The following is a 25,927-nucleotide window of genomic DNA, read 5'->3' as shown; positions in this document are numbered from 1 at the left end:
CTATTTTAATGGTCTAAGCATACCTCAGAACACTATATAGTACTTGTTTGTTTTAGTGATATGAATTATGGAACTCCTTCACAGTTTGTGATGTTTTGTGTAACTATCTTTTTACATCGATAGTGTATACTATTATTACTCTTTTTAATATAGCTAGTGCACTCCCCTATGTTCTGTACGAGTTTAATATTTCAAAATAGAAGAAATCTATGTTACTTCCTTGTCCACTTTTTTCACTTCTAACTAATATGGGAATTTAATATTTTAGAGTGATAACGGTGACATAATCTAAACAATCGAAGAAAAAATCAGAAAAATGTGTCTTTTATTATATGATGGATTGAGATAGGTACACTTGTCTTACATACAAAATCTAAATACACTTTAAGTCATCAAACATCTTATATATCATACTTTATTAAAATTGAACTACTGTAGATTATTTTTCCTTTTAATTTGGCACAAATATTGTCATTTTTAAGCAATCGTCATTCTTTAGTCAAGCAAAATCAACTCTAATATTTGTACTTTACTAAATTTTGTATCTGATTAAACCAAAGTAATTTTTCGCTTTATGTTATGGTATTGATGCATGTTAGTCATTATGTACTTTTTCTATCAAATAATATATTATGCAGATCATAGTCAACTTTACTGTTATTAAATCATTTTTTTTTCTATTCTTGAATCTTGTTTCGCATATTCCCAGTCTTTTCTGCGACTAATTCTATTTCAAGTGAAAAAAAATAAAAATCTAAAACCTCGATTTGGATAAGAAAAGAATGTTTCTCATTAAATTGAATGCATTTAATGTTCAGAAGCCCCTATTATATATTAGACTAGTTTTCAAACCCGTGTGTTATAGATACATTTATAGTTAATAAGCTACCACATGCAAGAATATGGTTATATCATATTTGTGATATGTGTTGAAACTTCTATGGTAGTATTAAGTCGGTTATTAAATATTTTTTTGATCTTTTGTTTGTTCATCAATTACGTAAACTACTATCTGGAAAGCATAATATAAAATTCATAAATAGTTTAAAAAAAAAAAAGCCTTGCCAGGTTGGCTATTATATTGTCATTTAAGATGGATTGCATAGAAGAAAGTTTTCAGTTCTCAATAAGTTTCATAAGTTCTCAATCGTTTTGCTAATTCATGTGAAATCAAAATCCCTCACCATTCCTCTTATCTCTTTGTATTTTTGCTGCATTTTTAAATGTAGTTAATTTTTGAAGACACTCAACAAAAATGTTTATGCCAAAAAAAAAAAAATCATTTGCTTTTCGAGATACCGGTAAGAAAGATGATCCATACATAAGAAATAGATTATTGCCGAGTCTCATTTTTTTACGGTTCGAATGTAAATTTGATATATTGAGATGTAGTCATTTTTCTAATCTAATTGGGAGTGATGATAATCGATTATCCATTCAATAGCAAGTCAAGATTAAATTAGAAAAAGAAAAATCGATTTCTCATGAATTAATTTTGCAACTAAGACCCATTTCTGGGGAGAAAAAATGGAGATGAAATGCACATAAAGACCAGAATAAGAAATATTCTACCCTCTTATAGGTGAAAAAAAGGCCAGGCATATCCAAAAAAAAAAAAACAAACAAATTGAATGTAAGTGACCATCGTCCTTAACTCTAGCATGCAAATGGATACATAAAAATTGAAATTGCAAAGTATTGAGTGCACGTGAATGGATATAATAGAGAAAGGGAACGGAAAACTGAAGAGAAGGTTAATGAATTTATTAAATGCACTTAATAAATTTAGACAAGTTTTAGATGAGTATGCATTTCATGTACAATGATCGCTGACAAAACTTAGATTTTTATCCTTAAATTATTCACTTCTTCAACCAAAACTCCGGACTTCGTCCTACTATTGTACATAGGGTGAGATCATAAACCATCTCCTTTCGTTTCTTTTTCCCGCGTAGCTGAGAAATCTAGCACAGCTGATAGTTACAGGCTTAGAAAGCCCAGAACTGATACCTTTTCGGAGTCTTCTCCATCTTGTTGTTGAACAAAAGAAAATGAGATTGGTTTAGAAGTTGAACCAACACTTAGATTATTTTTCCCACCAAAACATACTTGTAATCTCCCCAATCCCCACGTCCCTCCTCTTTAAAAACCCTCCATCAAGCCATTGCTCAAACACACCGCTTCTTCACTCAAAGTTTTTCGGTTTGCTAGTCGCTCAATTCCACGATGGCGAACTATTGCAGACTCACTAATCTTTTGTCATTGTTTGTCCTTGCTCTGTCTTTGACAATCGGCCAGAACCGCGCTGGAGCTCGCCAACTTTTGGACGTGACGTTGCCTGAAGTGCCTGAACTGCCGAAGCCAGAATTGCCTCAGCTTCCCGATATCCCAAGCCTGCCAAAACCAGAACTGCCATCGCTGCCAAAAGTCGAATTGCCGCCACTTCCCGAGCTGCCAAAGCCTGAATTTCCAACAATACCGAAGCCAGAATTGCCGGAAGTGCCCAAACTTCCAAAGCTTGAATTTCCAACTTTACCAAAGCCAGAAGTGCCTGAATTGCCTCACCTTCCCGATTTCCCTAAGCCAACATTGCCTGCCGTTTCGAAGGACACGTCTATCGCTGCTACTAGTCCTTGAACCGTTGTGATGTGAACTTGTAGTCGGGATTCGATATGCGATGAATTAGTATTCTATTACTTCTATTGTAATGGTTTGTGTTTGCCTCAGAATGTTATATGCCATACATAGTCGTTTGTATGACAGTCTGTGATATGAATTATGGAACTTATTTGTATTATAGTTTATGATATCTTGTGTAACTCTTCTTTTACACCGACGGAGTATGCTATAGTTACTCTTTCTTAAACAACTAGTACACTTTCGATGCTTCATCTGTTTTATATTTCAAAATATATCAAATTTATATTTACTAAAACTCATTATCTACTTTATACACATTTAACTTATCATATAATTTAAATATTTGAAGGAAAAATAAGCAAAATTACATGTTTGTTATAGGATCGAGTGATATAGGTTCATTTTTCTAACATATAAATTATAAATCTACTTATTGAACATCTTATTTACTCCAATTGAATTTAGAGAAAGTTTCAAAAAAGGACCCGAAGTGTTATTGTTTTCTCAAATGAGGGCCCGTAATGGATTTTATTTCAAATAAGAATCTAAAGTGGCCTTAGTTGTTTCAAATAAGGGCCTGAAGTGACTTTGGTTGTTTCAAATAAAGATCTGACCTTGCTGATCGCTAACTAGCAAAATTTTCCAACCAGCCAAGGGTATTTTTGTCATTTTGCATTTCACCTTTTTTTTTTCCTTTCCTTTCCTTTTTTTTTTTTTGGTTCTTCTTCTTCATTTTTGCCAGTGATGCCCACAAAGGGCTAAGTGAGGGTCGCCCCCACCAGCGAGGGCCACCCACACTGCCCACAAGTGACGGACAACCTTGCTTGAGCGTGGTGACCCTCACTCTCTTGCCCAGCCCTTTGTGGGCATTGCCAGTGGCCGGCTGGCCAATGGCGAAGAGGAAGAAGAGCTAGCCAAAAAAAATGGAAAAAAGAAAAGAAAAGAAGGGACAAATGACAAATGACGAAAATACCATTGATCGCTAGAAAGACGAGTTCTTATTTGAAACAGATATAGCCACTTCATGCTCTTATTTGAAATAAACGTAACTACTTTAGGTCCTCATTTGAAATAACATCCACTTTAGACCCTTATTTGAGAAAATAAATGCACTTCAGTCCTTATTTGAAACAAGATCCACTTTAGGCCCTTATTTGAGAAAAATAGGATATTCCGAGTCTCTTTTTGGAATTTTCCTTGAATTTATCATAGAGTATTTTCCCTTTTAATTTGACACAACTATTTTGTCATGTTTCAAGCAATCATCATTCTTCAATTAAGTAAAATTCACTCTCATATTTGTTTCTATTTCATTTTGTACCGAATTGAACCGAAGTAATTTTAAGCGCTATGTTATAGTATCGATATATGTTAAATATTATCGATGTTTTCTATAACATGGCATACATTGTATTGTATAGACAACTTTGCCGTTATAGATCATTTTTTTTTTCTATTCTTGATATATTGTTTCGCCTAATGTCAGTCTATTTAGCTCCAACTTCTAATTCGAGTGAAAAAGTTTATCTCTCTCTTTCTCTCTCTCTCTCATCAAATATAGATATATTTACATTTTTTTTCTTTTTTATATCACATCACATATCGAGTCTCATAGAGTCAATTTTACTTAAATTAATAATCAAAACATTTTCTCATTCCCATGAAGTTAATTTCAATACTTATTACATTATATAATATTTGATATACATGTTAATCTTTAATAATCTTCTCTCTCAAAATTTCCTTGAAAAAAATAAAAAGACTTCTTTCTATACGTAATACTACACAGTATCACCTAAATATATTTAGATTGAGACTTAAGATACTTTCCTTTAAATTGTTATTTTCCGCAAAAAATCTTATCATTCTATTTGGAAAAGAAAAGAGTCTTTCTCGTTAAATTGAATGGACTTACTTTTCACATATGTATTCCGGTTAAGAATTTTTTGAGTTTTTTCTTGATATTTTTACTTTCCTTGAAAAATTCTCAAGATTCAATTTCGGTTAGAAAAGTTGTTTTTCATTTAATTTTTGAATGTCATTATAATATAGTAGACCAATTTCAAACCGGTCCGTAATAGATACATATATACTTTATATTCTGCTCCATAAAAGCACACGATTACATCATATTTGAGATATGTTTTGAGACTTCTATGGTAGTATTGCGTTGGTTATCAAATATTTGTTAATCTTTAATTCGTTCATCAATCTCTAGTCAAAGAACATAGTATAAAATTTATCAAATAATTGAAAAACCTTGCAAGCTTGGCTATCATTCCATCACATGAGATGGATTGCGGAAAAGATATTTCAAGACGTTAGATAGTTTTACCTAGTCTCAGTTTTTAATTTCATATGTAAATCAGCTATATATATGTGCATGTATCGGGATGGTCATTTTTAGGATATCATTTACAATTATCGTAGTTCATGATTGTAGTACGGTTACCAAATAACGATTTATAGGAAAACCAAAACAAAAGCTATATAATACCAGCACGACTGATGGTTACAAGCGTTGAAAGCCAATAATTGGCAAGGTCCTTTCTGGAATTATCTGCTCCCTGTTGTTGTTGAACATACGAAAATGAGATTGGTCTAGAAGTTGAACTAACACTTCGACAAAGTCCCACCAAACCATACTTGTAATCTCCCTAATCCCCACGTCCCTCCTCTTTATAAACCCTCCATCAAGCCATTGCTCAAGCACACCTGCACCTCCTCATTTGAGATCCATCGATTCTTCACTTGAAGTTTTTAAATTTGCTTGTCGATCGGTCCTGCGATGGCGAACTATCGCGGACTTGTGCATCTTTTGGCATTGTTTGTCTTTGCTTTGTCCTTGATGACTGGCGAGAACTCGGTTGGAGCTAGCCGAATTTTGGAGGAGACGTTGCCCGAGGTGCCCGAACTGCCGAAGCCCGAATTGCCACACCTTCCCAACATCCCAAGCCTGCCAAAGCCAGAATTGCCATCACTGCCAAAAGTTGAATTGCCGCCACTTCCAGAACTACCAAAGCCTGAATTACCAACAATACCGAAGCCGGAATTGCCGGAAGTGCCTGAATTGCCTCATCTCCCCGATTTCCCTAAGCCAACTTTGCCTTTCGTTGCGAAGGACATGCCTGCGGCTGCTACTAATCCTTGAACCGTTGTGATGTGAATTTGGAGTCGTGATGCAACATGCTGTGATTTAATATTTTATTACGTCTACTTTGATGGTCTGAGCATGCCTCGGAACAGTATATGTTACTTGTTTGTATGATAGTGTTATATGAATTATGGGACTTATTTGTGGGACAATTTGTGATATCTTGAGTAACTAAACTATTACACCCGAGGGAGTTGCTATAATTACTCTTTCTTAAATACCTAGTGCACTCGAGCATGCTTCACATGAGTTCTATATTTCCAAATTTGTTGAAACTCATGTTTGCTGAAACTCCTTATCTTGTTTCACGTATAACTAATATGAAAATTTAATTTATATGAGTTCTAGTAATGACAACACTTATGAAATTCAAATAATCAAAGAAAAAATCAAGAAAAATAAAATGCGCTATTCATTATTAGGTTAATATCCTGAAAAACCCCAAATTGGTACACTTGTAACAAATTTATCCAAAACTAATTTTTTGACAAGCAAAAATCCTAAATTGGTATACCTTTAACAAATTTACCAAAAATTGATATATTTGTAATAAATTTATTCTCTATTTATTTCCGTTAAATTTTACTATCAATTACTAAATTGAATGACATGCGGCAATTTACTGGTGTACCAATTTGAGATTTTATTCTCCATTTGTTACCGTAATACAGTTTTTGTGATTTTTTGTGATATTAACCTAATTTAATGGATGGTATATTTGTCAAAAATGTACCGATTTGGGTTTTTTGGAGGTCAAATAAATTAGTTTAGGATAAATTTGTCACAAATGTACTAGTTTGAGATTTTTTTTATGATTAGTCGAGGTAAATTTATCACGGGTGTACCAATTTGGGGTTTTTCATGGTCAAAAAATTAGTTTAAGATAAATTTATCACATGTGTACTAGTTTGATATTTTTTAAGGTATCAACCCTTCATAACAATAGAGGTTTGTTTGTCTTATATGTATACTTAAAATGAATTCATCATGGGTTATATATATACATTTTTTTCTAAAATTTTGTCATTTTCCAACCAATCATCATTCTATTTTGTCATATTTTCCAACCAATCATCATTCTTTAATTAATATGTAAAATAAATAAAAAATTTATTCACTTTTTTTTTTGTTGCTATTTTCCTATTCTCAAAATATTGGTACATTAAAAACATTGAACCTTATGATAAATTTAAATTAAATTTTTGATCACAAAAACCCCAAACTAAATTTATCCCAAACTAAAACCATAATTAATATACTTATAACAAATTTACCCTCCATTATTTTATTTTAAATTTTACTGTTAAATTACTAAATTAGATGATAAGTGACATTTGAAAAGAAATATTAGTTTGGGATTTTACCCCCTGTTTGTTTTAGTTTGCGGTTTTTCATGGTGTTAATCCAGTTTAACATAAGCTAACATAGAAGAAATTTGTCTCAGATATACCACTTTGGGATTTTTTAGTGGTCAAAATATTAGTTTGGGTAAATTTGTTAGGGGTATATCAATTTGAGGTTTTTGGTGGTCAAAAAATTAGTTTTTGGCAAATTTATTTTAGGTGTACCAATTTAAATGTTTTCATGGTCAAAAAATAAATTTTATGTTTCTTACCCTTTACCCAAAAAAAAAAAAATTTTAGGTAAATTTGTCACAAGTGTATCGATTTGGAATTTTTTTGGTCAAATAATTAAATAAATAAATTTGTCACAAATGTATCAGTTTAGAGTTTTTCATAATATTGACATTTTTGTATATCGTCAGTCTATTTTGTTACACTTTCTATTTCAAGCAAAAAAGTCAATTTCTCTCCTTATTGTACAAATATAGTTACATATATATTTTTTTTCCATAAGATTAATATTACAAAAAATCTTGTATAAGCCTACGGTGACACAAATACCCCAACTGTGAAAAACCTTGCGAGCTTGACCATTATGTTATAAGATGAGACAGATCACAAAAGATAATTTCAGGACATAAGCTCTAAATCAGTTTTGCTACTTCTTATAAATAAAGAATCCCTCACCAATTTTTTATTTGTCTCGATGTATTTCTGCCAAATTTTGAAGTATAGTTAACTTGTCACTTAACAAATTTAAATTTGAATTAATAAAAAAAGTGTCTGTCAAAAAAAAAAATCAATTGCTTTCCTAGATACTGATAAGAAGGATGATCCATAAATAAGGAATAGATTCTCACCAATTCTTTTTTTTTTTCATTGTGAATCAGCGTGTATATTTATTGAGATGTAGTAATATTCAGCATATTATTTAGAAGGATAATAACCAAATATTCATCCAACTGCAAGTCAAGATCAAATAAAGAAAAGAAAAACTAATTTCTCCCAATTGATTGTGCCCCTAGGACCGCTCTTTTTGAGGGGAAGAGGAAAAGAGAGAATTAAATACACATAAAGACCAGAGTAATGAATACCTATTCTTCCTAGGATGAAAAAAGTGGAGATATACAAAAAATTTATATATCTCTTCATTTACCACATACCTCCATTAATGACAGGGCTTCTCCAAATCTAAGGCACGCCCGGTCACATAGCCACCTTCTCAACCTATCGCACCTGAGAACCTCTGGTCCGTGATATTCTCCCCCATCCAATTGATTGATGTCCTTGGTGCTCTCTACTGAGACTCCTTCGATTACCCAATTGAATTGTTTCATTCAATCTTTAGTTTCATCGGAGGTTGGCAATTCTTCAATTCCCATACTGCTTAGTCTTCTCCTTCTTAACTTCGCAATTTCATGGATCTTAAACCCTCACTTTCTCAAGAAGCAATTAGCATCTCCTCCGAAGTCGGCTTGTACGCCACCAACTCCCTCCAAAGTTGATGGCCTTACCCTCAACTTGACCATAAGCTTCTCTATTGAGGCCCAAAATGGTAGCCTTAACAGTGGTTGCTGCCTTGTCCCACGCATATCAAGAAATTACCAAATACATAGGTTTATGAAATTATCAGAGAAAGAGAAGTAATATGCCCACCACTCGAGCAATCCTTGCATCAAGAATACTTTTCATGTATAATTATCAATGGCAAAACTTAGATTTTACTCTTAACATTGTTGATTTCTCTGAGCAAAGCTATGGACTTCGTCCTCTTGTACATAGAGTGAGATCATAAATCATTTCCTTTCTTTTGTCTTTCCCGCCTAGCTAGGAAGTCCAACACAACTCGCACTTACAAGCTTAAAAAAGCCAAGAATATAAAGATCCTTTTTGGAATAATCTGCTCCATCTTGTTGTTGAATAAAAGAGATTGAGATTGGTTTGGAAGTTCAACGAACACTTCAATAATTTTCCCTCCAAAACATACTTGCAATCTCCCCAATCCCCACGTCCCTCCTCTTTAAAAACCCTCCATCAAGCCATTGCTCGAACACACCTGCACCTTTACACTTAATCAACCACTTCTTCACTCAAAGTTTTTCAATTTGCTAGTATATTGGTTCTATGATGGCGAACTACTGTGGGCTCTCGCATCTTTTGGCATTATTTGTCCTTGCTTTGTCATTGACGATTGGCGAGAACTCCGTTGAAGCTCGCCGAATTTTGGAGGCAGTGTTGCCTAAGGTGCCTGAACTTCTGAAGCCCAAATTGCCTCACCTTCCCGACATCCCAAACCTGCCAAAACCGAAATTGCCATCACCGCCAATAGTCGAATTACTGCTATTTCTAAAACTGCCAAAGCCTGAAATACCAACAAAACCCAAGCTGGAATTGCCAGCATTGCCCAAATTGCCTCATCTCCCCGATTTCCCCAAGCCAACGTTGCCTTTCTTTCTGAAGGACATGTCTATGGTTGCTACTAGTCCTTGAACCGCAATGATGTGGATTTGGAGTCGTGATAGAATATGCTGCGATTTAGTATCTTATTACTTCTATTTTAACGGTCTAATCATGCCTTGGAATGGTATATGCCATGTACTTATTTGTATTACGGTTTGTGACATGACTTAACGGAAATCGTTATTACGGCAGTTTGTGATGCTTTGTGTAACTTCTTCATTTACACGGAGAGAGTATACTGTAATTTGTTTATATACCTAGTGCACTTGTCCATGCGTTGCTTGAGTTTTATACTTTCAAAAATATTGAAATTTATGTTTGCTAAAACTCCTTGTCTACTTCTTTTCACATCCAACTTATATGAAAACTTTTCATAATTTTAGAGTTATAAGAATGACAATAGTCATGGAATTTAAATTGTGAAAAAGAATATCAACAAAAATGTAAAATGTGCTGTTTATTATACAATCGAATAGTGTACGATCATTTGTCATATATTAAATTTTAAATTCACTATATATATTTATACTTCATATTTTTATGATAGTTGAATATATCATAAACTATTTTTATTTCTTTTAACTTGAAAAAGTATATTGACTTCTCTCTATACATGTTCTACTTTACTACACAAAGTCATAAACAAGATCATCTAAATATTGGTAATTAGATTGAGATTCTCAAAGACTTTCCTTTAAATTCTCTACTTTTCTTGAAATTACCTAATCATTATATTTGCAAAAGACAAGAATCTTTCTCATTAGATTGAATGCATGTAACATTCAAAAGGCTGATGATATATCAGACAAGTTTTTTTTTTTCTCATTTTGGTCGGAATATATCAGTCTAGTTTTCAAACCTGTGTTAATATAGATACATCTGTACTTAAAATTCCACTACATATAAGGGATGGGGATCACATCATATTTGAGATATGGTGTCAGAAACTTCTGTGGTAGCGTTTCATTGGTTATTGATGAAGTTCCAAGCACTTGTGAAAGAGCTAATGCAGACGAACAAAAGAAGAAAAAACCCAGATTGGCATTGGCATTGAAGTGGAGTTCAGCATCAGTACCTCATCGCCACCATGCCTTCGCCGAGAACATGTCAGTTAATGTTCTAATTTATGATGGGCAGCCAAAGTAGGTATGTTGTGTGGGGTCGTCTCTGCTTTTACTCTCTCTCTCTCTCGTTCAGTGAGATTATGTGGGACTAATATCAACTACTGTTCTAAAAAATTAAGTTATTTAATTATTCTAACATTTCATATCGTGCTTAGTATGGTATTTTCACCTAATACTAAGCGTGAAAATGTATAATTAGAGAAGCAAATAGGAGTCTGGAAAACCCTCCTCCTCTGCATAAATCCAGTGAAACATTATGGCAAACACAAGGTGGGCAAGCACTCACAAGACACGGCACCGCCTACAACCACGCCGGGTTAGCTCGTTGGCAAGAGCAACCCAGATGAGCTATGCCCCCCAAAAGTGACAAGATAAGGGGGAAACGAAGGACCCGACCCGGTAACTCCCACAACCCACGATCCAAACATCCGCCCCAGTCGACCGCTTCGCGAATCGTCTCCCCACATTGGCCAGAGAAATGCGCGCGAGAGAGAGAGAGAGAGAGAGAGGGAAAAGTGACCTGCGGAGACCGTGAAGGAGAAAGCCGACGGGGAATCCGGATCTGAAGACGCTCTCGTCCGCGAGATCGACGAGCTGCAGCTGGAGTGCGAAGGAGACACCGATAGAAACTCGAGCTGAGCTTTTTGCAGGGTGGAAAGGGAGAGGAAGAGGCCGGGAGAAAATCAAGTGGGAGGCGGGCTTCTCTTTTTGCGACGGGCTTCGCTTCTCTTATTTCAGGTTGGGATTTCACTTGAAGTTTTCATGTTAGATTTATCCCCTAGCCCATTCACTTGGGTGTCAAAAACCGAACCAAACCGAAAATGTCGACTTTTTTTTTTTTTCGATTTGATTTTCAATCTATTTGATTTTCATTGAAAATCGAATTTTTTAACTAGTTTGGTTTTTATCAGTTTGGTTAATTGAACCAAACCAATAAAATCTAATATATTTCATTTTATTTTTTTAAATTGTTTATTTATTTTTTTTTTTCTTCTTCTTCATTGGCTAATTGCCAGCCACGGTGGCAGTTAGTGACTAGCGAATGAAGAATAGAAAGAAAAGGAAAAAGAAGAAAAAATAAAAAAATAATTAAAAATTTGATTTTTCTAAAATATAAAAAAATTTATTAAAAGGGGTAGGGAAAAAACAAAACAAAAAAAAAAAAGTAAAAATTGAACTAAACCGAATCAAGATTTGATTCGATTCGGTTTCGATTTAGATGTAATTTCAATTCGATTCAATAAATTTCTTTATCGGTTTGGTTTGGTTTGGTTTTCCAAAAAAACAAACCAAACTAAATCATTTACACTATTACCATTAACGACGGCTCATTCAATATTTCCGTAGGGACAGAACAAGAAGTTGAGGGTGAGCAAATTTCCCAAGTATAATCAAGAAAGACCAAACAGGTCATGGGAATCGGCCTGTCTCTAGGTTCTAACGGGCATGGTCCAGCTTTCGGTTTCATATTTTTTGGAACTTGTACTATGCGATTCTTAAGAATTGAATAGAATTGAACTAAGAATCAGCGAATCAGACTGAAAATCAGAGAACTAGAACAAGAACCAAGGTACTCCTAAAATAGAGCATAACATGAACAGTATTACACGAGGCTCAAAAGAAAAGAAAGTTCCTTCATTCGACTCCTTGGTTTTTATCGTGGTTTTTGACTCCTTTGAGAGCATGAAATTTGGATTCTACATTATGCGTTTTCAACATTTTATTATTTATTTTATTTTAGGTGCTAATATTTTATAGATTATTGTTATTGACAAATGATGATTTTTGTTGTCATCTTCTCTCTCATTTTGCTTGACTAAAATGAAACAAGAAAAATGAAGAAAAAATGAAAAGAAGAAGAAGAAGAAGAAGATAAATCGGCCGGTTCCCTAATAGACTTTGGATTCGATTGATAGAGCAGGTCATAAATTTTAAGATCTACATGATAGGTTTTAAGTTTCAAAAACCGGAAAACCAATCTCAATAGGGTAAATTCCAAGTTCTGGTTAAGTGGAAACCTAAACCAACCTTAGAACTACTCACCCCTAACTAGAAACTCTATTTAAGGATCTCTTTTTATGTCTGTCCCTAAAAATTTGTCACCTAAAGTTTTGTTTTTTTCCGGCAAGAGTAGTTTTATCCCACACAAATGAGAAATAATCGGATTCATACATACCTATGTTCTCAAAGATCGTCCAAAAGAATGCACAATTGTGAGGATTCGAACCTAGGCCTCGGATTAGAAACTCTCAAAGCGAGCCGAGCATTTAAGGATCTCTTTTTCCACTCCGGAAAACATACATGCTTAACACTTGAGTAATCCTTACATCAAGTAAAGATTCCACGAATAATGATCACGGACAATATTTATTATTTTGCTCTTACATTATTGGCTTTTCCAATATTTTAAGACTCCAAGACTCCGGTCCTGTTGTACACAGTGAGATCATAAACCATTTCTTTTCTTTTCTCTCCCTCTTTCTCGCCTCGACAGGTAGTCAGAAGCCTGAAAAGCCAAGAATTGGCAAGCTCCTTTTGGAATAATATGCTCTATCTTGCTGTTGAACGTACAAAAATGAGATTGGTTTAGAAGTTGACCTATTCCTTTGATAATATTCCCACCAAACCATACTTGCATTCTCCCCAATCCTCCACGTCTCTCCTCCTTATAAGCCCTCCATCAAGCCATTGCTCAAGCACACCTGCACATTCTCTCACTCGAGATTCGCCGCTTCTTCACTCAAAGCTTTTGAATTTGCTAGTCGATTGATTCTCCAATGACGAACCATCATGGACTCGCGCACCTTTTGGCATTGTTTGTCCTCGCTCTGTCTTTGACGATTGGTGAGAACCCAGTCAGAGCCCGCCAACTTTTGGAGGCGACCTTGCCCGAAGTGCCCGAACTACCGAAGCCTGAATTGCCTCACCTTCCTGACATCCCTAGCTTGCCAAAGCCAGAATTCCCATCATTGCCGAAAGTCGAATTGCCACCGCTTCCTGAACTACCAAAGCCTGAATTTCCAGCAACACCGAAGCCAGAGTCGTTAGAAGTGCCGGAATTGCCGAAGCCTGAATTGCCTCAACTTCCTGACATCCCTAGCTTGCCAAAGACAGAATTCCCATCACTGCCGAAAGTCGAATTGCCTCCGCTTCCTGAGCTACCAAAGCCCGAAATTCCAACAATACCAAAGCCGGAATTGCCGGTAGTGCCCGAAGTGCCTCATCTTCCTAATTTTCCCAAGCCAACATTGCCTTTCGTTCCCACGATTCCCAAGGACACAGCCGTCGCTGCTACTAGCCCTTGAGCCATTAATGTGAATTTGGAGTCGTTATACAACATGATGCGATTTAGTATTTTATTACTTCTATTTTAATGGTCTGAGCATACCTCAGAACACTATAGAATACTTGTTTGTTTTAGTGATATGAATTATGGAACTCCTTCACAGTTTGTGATGTCTTGTGTAACTATTTTTTTACATCAATAGTGTATACTATTATTACTCTTATTTAATATAGCTAGTGCACTTCCCTATGTTTTGTACGAGTTTTATATTTCAAAATAGAAGAAATCTATGTTACTTCCTTGTCCACTTTTTTCACTTCTAACTAATATGGGAATTTAATATTTTAGAGTGATATCGGTGACATAATCTAAACAATCGAAGAAAAATCAGAAAAAAATGCATCTTTTATTATATGATGGACTGAGATAGGTTCATTTGTCTTACATACAAGTTATAAATACACTTTAAGTCATCAAACATCTTATATATAATATTTTATTAAAATTGAATTACCGTATATTATTTTTCCTTTTAATTTGGCACAAATATTGTCATTTTTATGCAATCATCATTCTTTAGTCAAGCAAAATCAACTCTAATATTTGTACTTTACTAAATTTTGTATCTGATTAAACCAAAGTAATTTTTCGCTATATGTTATGGTATTGATGCATGTTAGTCATTATGTACTTTTTCTATCAAATAATATATAATGCAGATCATAGTCAACTTTACTGTTATTAAATCATTTTTTTTTCTATTCTTGGATCTTGTTTCGCATATTCCCACTCTTTTCTGCGACTAATTCTATGTCAAGTGAAAGAAAAAATCTAAAACTTCATTTTGGATAAGAAAATAATGTTTCTCATTAAATTGAATGCATTTAATGTTCAGAAGCCCCTATTATATATTAGACTAGTTTTCAAACCCGTGTGTTATAGATAAATTTATAGTTAATAAGCTACCACATGCAAGAATATGGTTATATCATATTTGTGATATGTGTTGAAACTTCTATGGTAGTATTAAGTCGGTTATTAAATATTTTTTTGATCTTTTGTTTGTTCATCAGTTACGTACACTACTATCTGGAAAGCATAATATAAAATTCATAAATAGTTTTAAAAAAAAAAAAGCCTTGCCAGGTTGGCTATTATATTGTCATTTAAGATGGATTGCATAGAAGAAAGTTTTAGCCCATAAGTTCTCAATAAGTTTCAGCTCATAAGTTCTCAATCGTTTTTGCTAATTCATGTGAAATCAAAATTCCTCACCATTCCTCTTATCTCTTTGTATTTTTGCTGCATTTTTAAATGTAGTTAATTTTGAAGACACTCAACAAAAATGTTTATGCCAAAAAAAAAAAAAAAAATCATTTGCTTTTCGAGATACCGGTAAGAAAGATGATCCATACATAAGAAATAGATTATTGCCGAGTCTCATTTTTTACAGTTCGGATGTAAATTGATATATTGAGATGTAGTCATATTTCTAATCTAATTGGGAGTGATGATAACCGATTATCCATTCAATAGCAAGTCAAGATCAAATTGGAAAAGAAAAATCGATTTCTGATGAATTAATTTTGCAACTAAGACCCATTTCTGAGGAGAAAAAAAAAGGAGATGAAATGCACATAAAGACCAGAATAACAAATATTCTACCCTCTTATAGGTGAAAAAAGGCCAGGCATATCCAAAAAAAAAAAAAAACAAACAAATTGAATGTAAGTGACCATCGTCCTTAACTCTAGCATGCAAATGGATACATAAAAATTGAAATTGAAAAGTATTGAGTGCACGTGAATGGATATAATAGAGAAAGGGAACGGAAAACTTAAGAGAAGGTTAATGAATTTATTAAATGCACTTAATAAATTTAGACAAGTTTTAGATGAGTATGCATTTCATGTACAATGATCGCTGACAAAACTTAGATTTTTATCCTTAAATTATTGACTTCTTCAACCAAAACTCCGGACTTCGTCCTACTATTGTACATAGAGTGAAATCATGAACCATCTCCTTTCGTTTCTTTTTCCCGCGTAGCTGAGAAATCTAGCACAGCTGATAGTTACAGGCTTAGAAAGCCCAGAAGTGGCAAGATACCTTTTTGGAGTCTTCTCCATCTTGTTGTTGAACAAAAGAAAATGAGATTGGTTTAGAAGTTGAACCAACGCTTAGATTATTTTTCCCACCAAAACATACTTGTAATCTCCCCAATCCCCACGTCCTCCTCTTTAAAAACCCTCCATCAAGCCATTGCTCAAACACACCGCTTCTTCACTCAAAGTTTTTCGGTTTGCTAGTCGCTCAATTCCACGATGGCGAACTATTGCAGACTCACTAATCTTTTGTCATTGTTTGTCCTTGCTCTGTCTTTGACAATCGACCAGAACCGCGTTGGAGCTCGCCAACTTTTGGACGCGACGTTGCCTGAAGTGCCTGAACTGCCGAAGCCAGAATTGCCTCAGCTTCCCGATATCCCAAGCCTGCCAAAACCAGAACTGCCATCTCTGCCAAAAGTCGAATTGCCGCCACTTCCCGAGCTGCCAAAGCCTGAATTTCCAACAATACCGAAGCCAGAATTGCCGGAAGTGCCCAAACTTCCAAAGCTTGAATTTCCAACTTTACCAAAGCCGAAGTGCCTGAATTGCCTCACCTTCCCGATTTCCCTAAGCCAACGTTGCCTGCCGTTTCGAAGGACACGTCTATCGCTGCTACTAGTCCTTGAACCGTTGTGATGTGAACTTGTAGTCGGGATTCGATATGATATGAATTAGTATTCTATTACTTCTATTGTAATGGTCAGTGTTCACCTCAGAATGTTATATGCTATATATAGTCGTTTGTATGACAGTTTGTGATATGAATTATGGAACTTATTCGTATGATAGTTTATGATATCTTGTGTAACTCTTCTTTTACACCGACGGAGTATGCTATAGTTACTCTTTCTTAAACAACTAGTACACTTTCTGATGCTTCATGTGTTTTATATTTCAAAATATATCAAATTTATATTTATTAAAACTCATTATCTACTTTATACACATTTAACTTATCATATAATTTAAATATTTGAAGGAAAAATAAGCAAAATTACATGTTTGTTATAGGATCGAGTGATATAGGTTCATTTATCTTACATATAAATTATAAATCCACTTATTGAACATCTTATTTACTCCAATTGAACTTAGGGAAAATTTCAAAAAGGACCAAGTGTTATTGTTTTCTCAAATGAGGGCCCGGAATGGATTTTGTTTCAAATAAGAACCTAAAGTGGCCTTAGTTGTTTCAAATAAAAAGAAGTGGCTTTGGTTGTTTCAAATAAAGACTCGATCTCATTTGATCGGCGACTGGCTAAATTTTCCAACCAAACCTAAGGGTATTTTGTCATTTTGCATTTCACCTTTTTTTTTTTTTCTTTTTTTTTTTTTTTTTTGGTTCTTCTTCTTCCTTTTTGCCAGTGATGCCCACAAAGGGCTAAGCGAGGGTCGCCCCCACCAGCAAGGGCCACCCACACTGCCCACAAGTGACGGACAGCCTTGCTTGAGTGTGGTGACCCTCACTCTCTTGCCCAGCCCTTTGTGGGCATTGCTAGTGGCCGGCTGGCCATTGGCAAAGAGGAAGAAGAGCTAGTCAAAAAAATGGAAAAAAAGAAAAAAAAATGGACAAATGACAAATGACGAAAATACCATTGATCGCTAGAAAGACGGGTTCTTATTTGAAACGGATATAGCCACTTCATGCTCTTATTTGAAATAAACATAATTACTTTAGGTCCTCATTTGAAATAACATCCACTTTAAACCCTTATTTGAGAAAATAAATGCACTTTAGTCCTTATTTGAAACAAGATCCACTTTAGGCCTTTATTTGAGAAAAATAGGGTATTTCGGGTCCCTTTTTGGAATTTTCCCTTGAATTTATCATAGAGTATTTTCCTTTTAATTTGACACAACTATTTTTTCATGTTTCAAGCAATCATCATTCTTCAATTAAGTAATATTAACTCTGATGTTTGTTTTTATTTCATTTTGTATTGAATTGAATTGAAGTAATTTTAAGCTCTATGTTATAGTATCGATATATGTTAAATATTATCGATGTTTTCTATAACATGGCATACATTGTATTGTATAGACAACTTTGCCGTTATAGATCATTTTTTTTCTATTCTTGATATATTGTTTCGCCTAATGTCAGTCTATTTAGCTCCAACTTCTAATTCGAGTGAAAAGTTTATCTCTCTCTCTCTCTCTCTCAAATATAGATATATTTACATTTTTTTTCTTTTTTATATCACATCACATATCGAGTCTCATAGAGTCAATTTTACTTAAATTAATAATCAAAACATTTTCTCATTCCCATGAAGTTAATTTCAATACTTATTACATTATATAATATTTGATATACATGTTAATCTTTAATAATCTTCTCTCTCAAAATTTCCTTGAAAAAATAAAAGACTTCTTTCTATACGTAATACTAAACAGTATCACCTAAATATATTTAAATTGAGACTTAAGATACTTTCCTTTAAATTGTTATTTTCCGCGAAAAATCTTATCATTCTATTTGGAAAATAAAAGAGTCTTTCTCGTTAAATTGAATGGACTTACTTTTCACATATGTATTCCGGTTAAGAATTTTTTGAGTATTTTCTTTATATTTTTAGTTTCCTTGAAAAATTCTCAAGATTCAATTTCGGTTAGAAAAGTAGTTTTTCATTTAATTTTCGAATGTCATTATAACATAGTAGAACAATTTCAAACCGGTCCGTAATAGATACATATATACTTTATATTCTGCTCCATAAAAGCACACGATTACATCATATTTGAGATATGTTTTGAGACTTCTATGGTAGTATTGCGTTGGTTATCAAATATTTGTTGATCTTTAATTCGTTCATCAATCACGTGTACTACTAGTCAAAGAACATAGTCTAAAATTTATCAAATAATTGAAAAACCTTGCAAGCTTGGCTATCATTCCATCACATGAGATGGATTGCGGAAAAGATATTCAAGACGTTAGATAGTTTTACCTAGTCTCAGTTTTTAATTTCATATGTAAATCAGCTATATATATGTGCGTGTATCGGGATGGTCATTTTGAGGATATCATTTACAATGATCGTAGTTCATGATTGTAGTACGGTTACCAATTAACGATTTAACCAAAACAAAAGCTATATAATACCAGCAGGACTGATGGTTACAAGCGTTGAAAGCCAATAATTGGCAAGGTCCTTTCTGGAGTTATCTGCTCCATGTTGTTGTTGAACATACGAAAATGAGATTGGTCTAGAAGTTGAACTAACACTTCGACAAAATCCCACCAAACCATACTTGTAATCTCCCTAATCCCCACTTCCCTCCTCTTTATAAACCCTCCATCAAGCCATTGCTCAAGCACACCTGCACCTCCTCATTTGAGATCCATCGCTTCTTCACTTGAAGTTTTTAAATTTGCTTGTCGATCGGTCCTGCGATGGCGAACTATCGCGGACTTGTGCATCTTTTGGCATTGTTTGTCTTTGCTTTGTCCTTGATGACCGGCGAGAACTCGGTTGGAAAGCATAATATAAAATTCATAAATAGTTAAAATAAAATAAAAAGCCTTGCCAGGTTGGCTATTATATTGTCATTTAAGATGGATTGCATAGAAGAAAGTTTTAGCCCATAAGTTCTCAATAAGTTTCAGCTCATAAGTTCTCAATCGTTTTTGCTAATTCATGTGAAATCAAAATCCCTCACCATTCCTCTTATCTCTTTGTATTTTTGCATTTTTAAATGTAGTTAATTTTTGAAGGCACTCAACAAAAATGTTTATGCCAAAAAAAAAAAAAAATCATTTGCTTTTCGAGATACCGGTAAGAAAGATGATCCATACATAAGAAATAGATTATTGCCGAGTCTCATTTTTTACAGTTCGGATGTAAATTGATATATTGAGATGTAGTCATATTTCTAATCTAATTGGGAGTGATGATAACCGATTATCCATTCAATAGCAAGTCAAGATCAAATTGGAAAAAGAAAAATCGATTTCAGATGAATTAATTTTGCAACTAAGACCCATTTCTGAGGAGAAAAAAGGAGATGAAATGCACATAAAGACCAGAATAACAAATATTCTACCCTCTTATAGGTGAAAAAAAGGCCAGGCATACCCCCAAAAAAAAAAAAACAAATTGAATGTAAGTGACCATCGTCCTTAACTCTAGCATGCAAATGGATACATAAAAATTGAAATTGAAAAGTATTGAGTGCACGTGAATGGATATAATAGAGAAAGGGAACGGAAAACTTAAGAGAAGGTTAATGAATTTATTAAATGCACTTAATAAATTTAGACAAGTTTAAGATAAGTATGCATTTCGTGTACAATGATCGCTGACAAAACTTAGATTTTTATCCTTAAATTATTGACTTCTTCAACCAAAACTCCGGACTACGTCCTACTATTGTACATAGAGTGAGATCATAAACCATCTCCTTTCGTTTCTTTTTCCCGCGTAGCTGAGAAATCTTGCACAGCTGATAGTTACAGGCTTAGAAAGCCCAGAAGTGGCAAGATACCTTTTTGGAGTCTTCTCCATCTTGTTGTTGAACAAAAGAAAATGAGATTGGTTTAGAAGTTGAACCAACACTTAGATTATTTTTCCCACCAAAACATACTTGTAATCTCCCCAATCCCCACGTCCCTCCTCTTTAAAAACCCTCCATCAAGCCATTGCTCAAACACACCGCTTCTTCACTCAAAGTTTTTCGGTTTGCTAGTCGCTCAATTCCACGATGGCGAACTATTGCAGACTCACTAATCTTTTGTCATTGTTTGTCCTTGCTCTGTCTTTGACAATCGACCAGAACCGCGTTGGAGCTCGCCAACTTTTGGACGCGACGTTGCCTGAAGTGCCTGAACTGCCGAAGCCAGAATTGCCTCAGCTTCCCGATATCCCAAGCCTGCCAAAACCAGAACTGCCATCTCTGCCAAAAGTCGAATTGCCGCCACTTCCCGAGCTGCCAAAGCCTGAATTTCCAACAATACCGAAGCCAGAATTGCCGGAAGTGCCCAAACTTCCAAAGCTTGAATTTCCAACTTTACCAAAGCCAGAAGTGCCTGAATTGCCTCACCTTCCCGATTTCCCTAAGCCAACGTTGCCTGCCGTTTCGAAGGACACGTCTATCGCTGCTACTAGTCCTTGAACCGTTGTGATGTGAACTTGTAGTCGGGATTCGATATGATATGAATTAGTATTCTATTACTTCTATTGTAATGGTCAGTGTTCACCTCAGAATGTTATATGCCATATATAGTCGTTTGTATGACAGTTTGTGATATGAATTATGGAACTTATTCGTATGATAGTTTATGATATCTTGTGTAACTCTTCTTTTACACCGACGGAGTATGCTATAGTTACTCTTTCTTAAACAACTAGTACACTTTACGATGCTTCATGTGTTTTATATTTCAAAATATATCAAATTTATATTTATTAAAACTCATTATCTACTTTATACACATTTAACTTATCATAAAATTTAAATATTTGAAGGAAAAATAAGCAAAATTACATGTTTGTTATAGGATCGAGTGATATAGGTTCATTTATCTTACATATAAATTATAAATCCACTTATTGAACATCTTATTTACTCCAATTGAATTTAGGGAAAATTTCAAAAAAGGACCCAAAGTGTTATTGTTTTCTCAAATGAGGGCCCGGAATGGATTTTGTTTCAAATAAGAACCTAAAGTGGCCTTAGTTGTTTCAAATAAGGGCATGAAGTGGCTTTTAGTTGTTTCAAATAAAGACTGATCTCGTAGATTCTTTGGCTAAATTTTCCAACCAAATTGACCAAGGGTATTTTTGTCATTTGCATTTCACCTTTTTTTTTCTTTCCTTTTTTTTTTTTTTTTTGGTTATTCTTCTTCCTTTTTTGCCAGTGATGCCCACAAAGGGCTAAGCGAGGTCGCCCCACCAGCAAGGGCCACCCACACTGCCCACAAGTGACGGACAGCCTTGCTTGAGTGTGGTGACCCTCACTCTCTTGCCCAGCCCTTTGTGGGCATTGCTGGCGATTGGCGAAGAGGAAGAAGAGCTAGTCAAAAAAATGGAAAAAAAAGAAAAAAAAAATGGACAAATGACAAATGATGAAAATACCATTGATCGCTAGAAAGACGGGTTCTTATTTGAAACGGATATAGCCACTTCATGCTCTTATTTGAAATAAACATAATTACATTAGGTCCTCATTTGAAATAACATCCACTTTAAACCCCTATTTGAGAAAATAAATGCACTTCAGTCCTTATTTGAAATAAGATTCACTTTAGGCTCTTATTTGAAAAAAATAGGGTATTTCGGTACCTTTTGGAATTTTCCCTTGAATTTATCATAGAGTATTTTCCCTTTTAATTTGACACAACTATTTTTTCATGTTTCAAGCAATCATCATTCTTCAATTAAGTAATATCAACTCTGATGTTTGTTTTTATTTCATTTTGTATTGAATTGAATTGAAGTAATTTTAAGCTCTATGTTATAGTATCGATATATGTTAAATATTATCGATGTTTTCTATAACATGGCATACATTGTATTGTATAGACAACTTTGCCGTTATAGATCATTTTTTTTTCTATTCTTGATATATTGTTTCGCCTAATGTCAATCTATTTAGCTCCAACTTCTAATTCGAGTGAAAAGTTTCTCTCTCTCTCTCTCTCTCTCTCTCAAATATAGATATATTTACATTTTTTTCTTTTTTATACCACATCACATATCGAGTCTCATAGAGTCAATTTTACTTAAATTAATAATCAAAACATTTTCTCATTCCCATGAAGTTAATTTCAATACTTATTACATTATATAATATTTGATATACATGTTAATCTTTAATACTCTTCTCTCTCAAAATTTCCTTGAAAAAAATAAAAAGACTTCTGTCTAAACATAATGCTACACAAAATCACCTAAATATATTTAGATTGAGACTTAAGATACTTTCCTTTAAATTGTTACTTTCCGAGAAAAATTTTATCAATCTATTTGGAAAAAAAGAGTATTTCTCGTTAAATTGAATGGACTTATTTTTCACAAAATGTATTCCGGTTACGAATTTTTTGAGTTCTTTCTTGATATTTTTACTTTCCTTGAAAAATTCTCAAGATTCAATTTCGGTAAGAAAAGAAGTTTTTCATTTAATTTTCGAATGTCATTATAATATAGTAGACCAATTTCAAACCGGTCCGTAATAGATACATATGTACTTTGTATTCTGCTCCATAAAAGCACACGATTACATCATATTTGAGATATGTTTTGAGACTTCTATGGTAGTATTGCGTTGGTTATCAAATATTTGTTGATCTTTAATTCGTTCATCAATCACGTGTACTACTAGTCAAAGAACATAGTCTAAAATTTATCAAATAATTGAAAAACCTTGCAAGCTTGGCTATCATTCCATCACATGAGATGGATTGCGGAAAGATATTTCAAGACGTTAGATAGTTTTACCTAGTCTCAGTTTTTAATTTCATATGTAAATCAGCTATATATATGTGCGTGTATCGGGATGGTCATTTTTAGGATATCATTTACAATGATCGTAGTTCATGATTGTAGTACGGTTACCAATTAACGATTTATAGGAAAACCAAAACAAAAGCTATATAATACCAGCACGACTGATGGTTACAAGCGTTGAAAGCCAATAATTGGCAAGGTCCTTTCTGGAATTATCTGCTCCATGTTGTTGTTAAACATACGAAAATGAGATTGGTCTAGAAGTTGAACTAACACTTCGACAAAATCCCACCAAACCATACTTGTAATCTCCCTAATCCCCACGTCCCTCCTCTTTATAAACCCTCCATCAAGCCATTGCTCAAGCACACCTGCACCTCCTCATTTGAGATCCATCGCTTCTCACTTGAAGTTTTTAAATTTGCTTGTCGATCGGTCCTGCGATGGCGAACTATCGCGGACTTGTGCATCTTTTGGCATTGTTTGTCTTTGCTTTGTCCTTGATGACCGGCGAGAACTCGGTTGGAGCTAGCCGAATTTTGGAGGAGACGTTGCCCGAGGTGCCCGAGGTGCCCGAACTGCCGAAGCCCGGATTGCCACACCTTCCCGACATCCCAAGCCTGCCAAAGCCAGAATTGCCATCACTGCCAAAAGTTGAATTGCCGCCACTTCCGGAACTGCCAAAGCCTGAATTACCAACAATACCGAAGCCGGAATTGCCGGAAGTGCCCGAATTGCCTCATCTCCCTGATTTCCCTAAGCCAACTTTGCCTTTCGTTGCGAAGGACATGCCTGCGGCTGCTACTAATCCTTGAACCGTTGTGATGTGAATTTGGAGTCGTGATGCAACATGCTGTGATTTAATATTTTATTACGTCTACTTTGATGGTCTGAGCATGCCTCGGAACAGTATATTTTGTATGATAGTGTTATATGAATTATGGAACATATTTGTGGGACAATTATGAAACTTATTTGTGGGACAATTTGTGATATCTTGAGTAACTAAACTATTACATCCGATGGAGTTGCTATAATTACTCTTTCTTAAATACCTAGTGCACTCGAGCATGCTTCACATGAGTTCTATATTTCCAAATTTGTTGAAACTCATGTTTGCTGAAACTCCTTATCTTGTTTCACATATAACTAATATGAAAATTTAATTTATATGAGTTCTAGTAATGACAATACTTATGAAATTCAAATAATCAAAGAAAAAATCAAGAAAAATAAAATGCGTCATTCATTATTGGGTTAATATCCTGAAAAACCCCAAACTGGTACACTCGTGACAAATTTACCCAAAACTAATTTTTTGACTGGCAAAAATCCTAAATTGGTATACCTTTAACAAATTTATCAAAAATTGATATATTTGTAATAAATTTATTCTCTATTTGTTTCCGTTAAATTTTACTATCAAATTACTAAATTGAATGACATGCGGCAATTTACTGGTGTACAAATTTGATATTTTATTCTCCATTTGTTACCGTAATACAATTTTTGTGATTTTTTGTGATATTAATCTAATTTAATGGAGGGTATATTTGTCAAAAATGTACCGATTTGGGTTTTTTGGCGGTCAAATAAATTAGTTTGGGATAAATTTGACACAAATGTACTAGTTTGGGATTTTTTTATGATTAGTTGAGGTAAATTTATCACGGGTGTACCAATTTGAGGTTTTTCATGGTCAAAAAATTAGTTTAAGATAAATTTATCACATGTGTACTAGTTTGGGATTTTTCAAAGTATCAACCCTTCATAACAATAGAGGTTTGTTTGTCTTATATGTATACTTAAAATGAATTCGTCATGGGTTTTATATTTTTTTCTAAAATTGACACAACTATTTTGTCATTTTCCAACCAATCATCATTCTTTAATTAAGTAAAATAAATAAAAAAAAAAATTATTCACTGCAATTCATATTGGATTGAACCAAAGTAATTATATGCTATATATTAAAGATTGACAGGTGTTAATTAATATGTACATGTTCCTATCACATAATATATTGTATATGATATAGTCAATTTTATTGATAGATCTTTTTTTTTTTTGCTATTTTCCTATTCTCAAAAATAGAAACTCCAAACTGGTACATTAAAAACACTAAACTGATACACTTATGATAAATTTATCCTTAATTAAATTTTTGATCACCAAAAACCCCAAACTAGTACACGTGTAATAAATTTATCCCAAACTAAAACCATAACTAATATACTTATAACAAATTTACCCTCCATTATTTTATTTTAAATTTTATTGTTAAATTACTAAGTTAGATGATAAGTGACATTTGAAAAGAAATATTAGTTTGGGATTTTACCCTGTTTGTTTTAGTTTGCGGTT

General features: G+C 34.0%; 4 protein-coding genes across 5 annotated transcripts; all 4 read left to right on the top strand.

The window, feature by feature from the left end:
- Positions 1–2,161: 2,161 nt before the first annotated feature.
- Positions 2,162–2,807, top strand: LOC104452909 (protein PELPK1). Its single transcript, XM_010067410.3, has one exon. It carries the CDS (start codon positions 2,227–2,229, stop codon positions 2,635–2,637), a length of 411 nt encoding a protein of 136 aa, XP_010065712.2. The 5' UTR covers positions 2,162–2,226; the 3' UTR covers positions 2,638–2,807.
- Positions 2,808–5,364: 2,557 nt separating this feature from the next.
- LOC104455155 (protein PELPK1) lies at positions 5,365–24,556 on the top strand. Of its 2 annotated transcripts, none has more exons than XM_039317213.1 (2): positions 5,365–5,545; positions 24,133–24,556. In XM_039317213.1, exons 1-2 carry the CDS (start codon positions 5,429–5,431, stop codon positions 24,376–24,378), a joined length of 363 nt encoding a protein of 120 aa, XP_039173147.1. In that variant the 5' UTR covers positions 5,365–5,428; the 3' UTR covers positions 24,379–24,556. The 2 variants fall into 2 exon arrangements, with proteins under 2 accessions (XP_039173147.1, XP_039173146.1); XM_039317212.1 differs by lacking the exon at positions 5,365–5,545 and adding an exon at positions 19,459–19,539 and having other exon boundaries at positions 24,034–24,556.
- Positions 13,426–14,083, top strand: LOC104455158 (protein PELPK1-like). The gene has a single exon (XM_010069995.3). The coding sequence runs from the start codon at positions 13,499–13,501 to the stop codon at positions 14,024–14,026; it is 528 nt and encodes a 175-aa protein (XP_010068297.2). The 5' UTR covers positions 13,426–13,498; the 3' UTR covers positions 14,027–14,083.
- On the top strand, positions 20,753–21,400 carry LOC120295738 (protein PELPK1-like). The gene has a single exon (XM_039317211.1). It carries the CDS (start codon positions 20,820–20,822, stop codon positions 21,228–21,230), a length of 411 nt encoding a protein of 136 aa, XP_039173145.1. The 5' UTR covers positions 20,753–20,819; the 3' UTR covers positions 21,231–21,400.
- Positions 24,557–25,927: the final 1,371 nt, after the last annotated feature.

The sequence above is a fragment of the Eucalyptus grandis genome, chromosome 7 (genome assembly GCF_016545825.1).
Source record: "Eucalyptus grandis isolate ANBG69807.140 chromosome 7, ASM1654582v1, whole genome shotgun sequence".
NCBI classification, from domain to species: Eukaryota; Viridiplantae; Streptophyta; class Magnoliopsida; order Myrtales; family Myrtaceae; genus Eucalyptus; species Eucalyptus grandis.
The sequence above is the reverse complement of the archived record's forward strand: the minus strand, read 5'-3'. Positions and strand labels throughout refer to the sequence as shown.

Excerpts from the sequence above, each read along its gene's own strand:
- LOC104452909 (XM_010067410.3), top strand. The coding sequence starts at position 2,227 with ATGGCGAACTATTGCAGACTCACTAATCTTTTGTCATTGTTTGTCCTT.
- LOC104455158 (XM_010069995.3), top strand. The coding sequence starts at position 13,499 with ATGACGAACCATCATGGACTCGCGCACCTTTTGGCATTGTTTGTCCTC.
- LOC104455155 (XM_039317212.1), top strand. The coding sequence starts at position 19,513 with ATGGCGAACTATCGCGGACTTGTGCAT. Across the intron at positions 19,540-24,033 it reads ACTATCGCGGACTTGTGCAT|CTTTTGGCATTGTTTGTCTT; the intron begins CTTTTGGCATTG and ends GGACTTGTGCAT.
- LOC120295738 (XM_039317211.1), top strand. The coding sequence starts at position 20,820 with ATGGCGAACTATTGCAGACTCACTAATCTTTTGTCATTGTTTGTCCTT.